Source organism: Wolffia australiana, chromosome 11 (assembly GCF_029677425.1).
Source record: "Wolffia australiana isolate 7733 chromosome 11, ASM2967742v1".
Taxonomy (NCBI): Eukaryota; Viridiplantae; Streptophyta; class Magnoliopsida; order Alismatales; family Araceae; genus Wolffia; species Wolffia australiana.
In genome coordinates this window covers 4,807,201-4,811,818 of record NC_135845.1, presented here as the reverse complement: position 1 = coordinate 4,811,818, position 4,618 = coordinate 4,807,201, and the positions used below count along the sequence as shown (strand labels likewise).

Sequence of the window (4,618 nt, the reverse complement as noted above, 5' to 3'; positions counted from 1 at the left end):
GAAGATACCTATAAAATAGGAGATTGTGATGTGATGTATACAAGGTGGTGAGAGGTTGAGAATTTTAATAATCTTTATATGAATTATGAGAAATAGGTTGGATGACATGGATAGATCAAATGGAGATGAGAGAGTGAGTTAGATGAAAACATGAAGTGATCATGGATGTAGATGATGAACAATAAGACAGGATATTGAAATGGGTGAACGGATGTGAGTGTATGTGAATAGAGGATGGTGAAGTAGAATGGTGAAGCGTAAATGCTAATGATCTAACTTATAGATGTGATGGAAACATGGATGGGTAGTTTTGAGACGGGGAAGAGGACAGTGGACAAGATGATCTAGGGTTTTATATGAATGAAGACGAGGAGGTCAAGATCAAGGTCGAGATCAGAGATGGCTGTTGTAATGTGAGATGATGAAAAATGGTGATGAGATAAATGACATGGTGAAAATAAGTATATAGATATAACTAAAGGGATGTGTAGGAGATAAACCCATGTAAGGTAAGAGTCTAACCATACATATCCAGGTTCCGTTAGGTTGAAGGAGTTTCTTGATTTAGATCAGCCTCTGCACTCCTCTGTTAAACGTCCCCAATCACTCAAAAGACCAAGAACACCTCTACGGACCTTGGAAATCTGCACATTCTTACACTCAGGCACTCTAGCAAGAAGTGAGCTAAAAGATAGTTTTCAGAAAACTCAAAGGCTCTGTTATAGATCCAACCATGTGGATCAAAAGTGGTGGTAAAGAGAAACATACACTCGAACTGTTAGTCCAAAACTCCTTCTGGATTGATATCGCTATTTCTACCGTCGATTTTTTTTATGCTTCAATTCTCTCCTGGATTTTGGAGGGCTGAAAAAGACAAAGAGCCATTCAAAAATTACATAAAATATATACCACTTCATAAAAATCCAGGATATGTATATTTTGAATTTAAAGAATGATATGAATTTGTAGTATAATGTCAAACAAGTCAGAAAAAATCATATTCTGATTATAAAAAATATGTTATTTCAGAATATAATGTCATCAAAATTATTAAACTACTTAAAAATTTATAAATTTGAAACATCAGTCTAAAAAAAATTTGATCATTTAGGCCTGATAACGCACATATATCATCAATTTAGTGCCAATAAACATTTAAAAATGGTTATATTAACCTACTTTTAATTTGTCATACCATTTATTATAAATATTAGTCAACCCCATTATATTATAAATAATGTTTTTAGACTCTTTTACCAAGGAAGTTTGATGTCCATTTGAATTGCCATACAAACAGGACTCTTGGGATACATTTTGCGAGGTTGAAAATACAATTTATACAGTTTGATCAAATTTGTAGTGGCATGATTTCCCCATAAACTTAAATTTTTGTTTCAAAGTTAACAAGTTGATCTCTTATTGATTCAAGTATATCATAGATTTATATACTTAAAGGAATAAAGATGGACCTTTTTGTTCCGTGTTTGGGAAAACGTAAATGAGTTTCATGGAAAACATCGCTTAATAATTTCTTAATCACATTTATTATATCATTGCAAAAATTGAAATAACTTTAATATTTATTATATATGTCAAAGAACAAAATCTTATTTAGTAATGCAAGATTCAAATTAATACATTATGCATTATGTTTTTTAAACTACTTTTGTGTTGATTGGGAATGAAACTTTTGGGGAAGAAATTGGGGGATGACCAGTATTCTATTACGCAAGTTTTGAGAAACTTAGATTTTTGTTTAGACGATCACATCAAGCATCGTTGTGTATTAGATGTTATACGAAGTGAGATGTTACTACTTATCTGATTAGGTTTGGGAAGCTAGATTAGTTGGCGAGAAGAAAATTACTATTCGAAAGTAGTGGATTTAGCTAGTGTTGAAAAATTATAATTTACAACAACTTGGGACATATACTTTAAGAAGAAGCTTGAAATATATATTGACAATGATATACTATTGCCTTGTGTATTGTTGTTACCATAACAGTATAACAGAAATAAACGTTAAAGGATATTAAGGGGGTTCTATGGTTGATGATCACGAGCGTTGTGTCCTGCAAGTTCAGGAGTTTTGATTTTCAGTAATTTTCCACCGCGTTAATCCGAATAGCAAATACAAAATATTCTATACGATCGACGAAGAAAACGACAAGAAATCGAAACATTATTTGTAAGCGGGTAAACATACTTGTGGAGATGAATTTGGCTTGAAAAACTTGCAGCTGTGTAACTCAACTTTATTAGAATTTATCAAAGTCGTTCTTTGATTCAAACGGATATTGACGAACTACACTAAAAGAAACCGCTGTTTTACAGACTAACGAATCAGCGTGCGACAAATACTTTTTAAGAGCTGTAAATTCGAAAGCAGTACTGAAAAGAAATATTACTCGGAAAATAACTTGAAAAACATGCATCCTCATTGCAACCCATAAATAAGAAGCAAAACTTAGTCATTCTCATTATCTGTTGTTCCTTAACACACGTCGCTCCTCGGAAAACGAAATGGCCGCGGATTGTTGAACTCTGTTGGAAAACGCATGGTTTGAGTACCCCATCACTCGCGATTAGGGATCGCGAGCTACTTTCAAAAACACCCTGACAAGTTTCCAATCGGTCAAAAAAATACTGGACTATTCTCGCACTCATGGAGCGACCTTTTGTTCACAAACATATTTCCAGTAAACAAATATCAACAATCAAGAAAACAAACGCAGTAGCTTCTGCAATCCAGTGTAGAGACCCAGATCTCGAAAAACAACAGCAAAATAAGATAGATGGTAACAAACGCGGTATACGTGTCGAAAAGAGGGCGATATTACCAACGCCGACATCGTCTCACTTACATCGATATGTCATACGCGGATTCGGTGTGCAGCCAACATCATATTTCGATGCCATGTACGAATGGTTAGCTAGGCGCGTGGGTCCTCTGGATTCTAGTCAAGATGTAGACCTGGACAGATGAAAAAAGACGGTGCCCGAATAGTATGTTCAGCCATAAAGTAATAAACATGTGATTCTATAAGGAAAGGAAAATTTTTCTTATGAATCGGCAGTCATCTAAGTAACTCGGCACGTTTTCCTACCTCGCTACGCTCTACTCTACCAATGAGCGTATTTAAAGGATTTCCCTTAGATTTTCCAAAGGATAACAGGAAACCTGGTCTTCGAGTATTCAACATGCCTCCAGCCGTGTTAAAACAATATCTGGTGCTCAACAATAGTCTGCGTTAAAATAAATTCACGTAGGGAATTTACCTTTAAAGTTTGTCTTCGTTTAGGATTTCTTAGTCGGCATATGATTGTCTTATTCACAAAGAAGATATAACTGGATCCTTCCAAATGCGTTTTATTTTCTGTGAGAGAGATCATTTGATTGACTCGTCGAGTGTTGACTCTACCCTCTATCTCTACAGGGAGTCCCCGAGACCGGTACAAGTTTGAATTTTCATGTCAATTCAGGAGAAGCTCTCCTGCCGTCATTTTCGTTCACAACAAAGACAGCTCCTTTCGTACGTTTTTGGGTCCACTCACTTCTTTTGTGCTGCCAGTAAGATCGAATCTCGAAAGGCGGGGGAGCCTCACCCGTTACTTTCATCCCACCCGTTTACGAAGCACTGGATATTATTTTCGACAAAGACGTTGTCGGTGACTCAAAGTTATAGTTGAAGGACCAAATCAAACCGATTTTCCACATCGACGGTTCTCTGCGTCCTACAAAACTAACCTTCGTCCATATAGAAGAGGGAGGAGGAAGAAGAACAAGAAAAAAAGAGAAGAAGACTAGAGAGAGCCAGACGTAGAGAGAGAGAGATATGTCGCAGATTTGGGAGTTCAAAGACGGAGCGACGCGGCGATGGCGGAGCACGAGGGACGACGACAGTGGAGGACAGCCATGGAAGGTACTGGTGCATGCGTCGACTAACGAGGTAATAAATTCGTACGATGTGCTGGAGCAGAAGCTCGGGGAATTAGGTTGGGAGCGCTATCTCAGTGACCACAATCTCTTGCGATTCCACAAGCCCTCTTCAGTGGACCTCATCTCGGTCCCCAGGGACTTCAGCAAACTCAAATCCATGCACATGTACGACATCGCCGTTAAAACCCGCTATGTTTTCCAGGTCCGGGATGCCTGAGAGAGCCCTCTATACCTCTTCATGAATCGTTTTTATCTGCCATCGCCCCCGTACTATTCTTGTGAGTGAGTATGGTAATCTTCTACTCTACGTGCAAATTATCTGTCTATAAGATGTGTTGAAAGAAAACACGGCTATCTCTTATTTTTATTCAGAGATAGAGGAGAGGTGAAAAGAGAATGAGAAAGATTGGTAAAGGGAAGAACTGTGTTTTTTCATGAAACACGTGGCATGCAACATTTATAACGCGTTCATATAACTTTTCAATCCCCTTTCGCAATAAAACTCTTCAAATAAAATCTGAAGGCATGGAAAAAATAACTGAAGATGTTTCTGGAACAGTTCTTTCTCTCCATTGTTGGATATTAGACAATAACTGCAAGTGTGGGTCCAGAAATCTAGATTAACGCAGCGGATCTTCCCGTTAGCCTTGCTGTCCTCTTAGAGTATTCTTGACATTA

At 37.4% G+C, this 4,618-nt stretch overlaps 1 protein-coding gene across 1 annotated transcript; it reads left to right on the top strand.

Annotated features, from left to right (window-relative positions):
* Positions 1-3,716: 3,716 nt before the first annotated feature.
* Positions 3,717-4,307, top strand: LOC144709350 (flowering-promoting factor 1-like protein 4). Its single transcript, XM_078582892.1, has one exon. It carries the CDS (start codon positions 3,837-3,839, stop codon positions 4,155-4,157), a length of 321 nt encoding a protein of 106 aa, XP_078439018.1. The 5' UTR covers positions 3,717-3,836; the 3' UTR covers positions 4,158-4,307.
* The last annotated feature ends 311 nt before the right edge of the window (positions 4,308-4,618 follow it).

Coding starts and splice junctions, on each gene's coding strand:
- LOC144709350 (XM_078582892.1), top strand. CDS start 3,837: ATGTCGCAGATTTGGGAGTTCAAAGACGGAGCGACGCGGCGATGGCGG.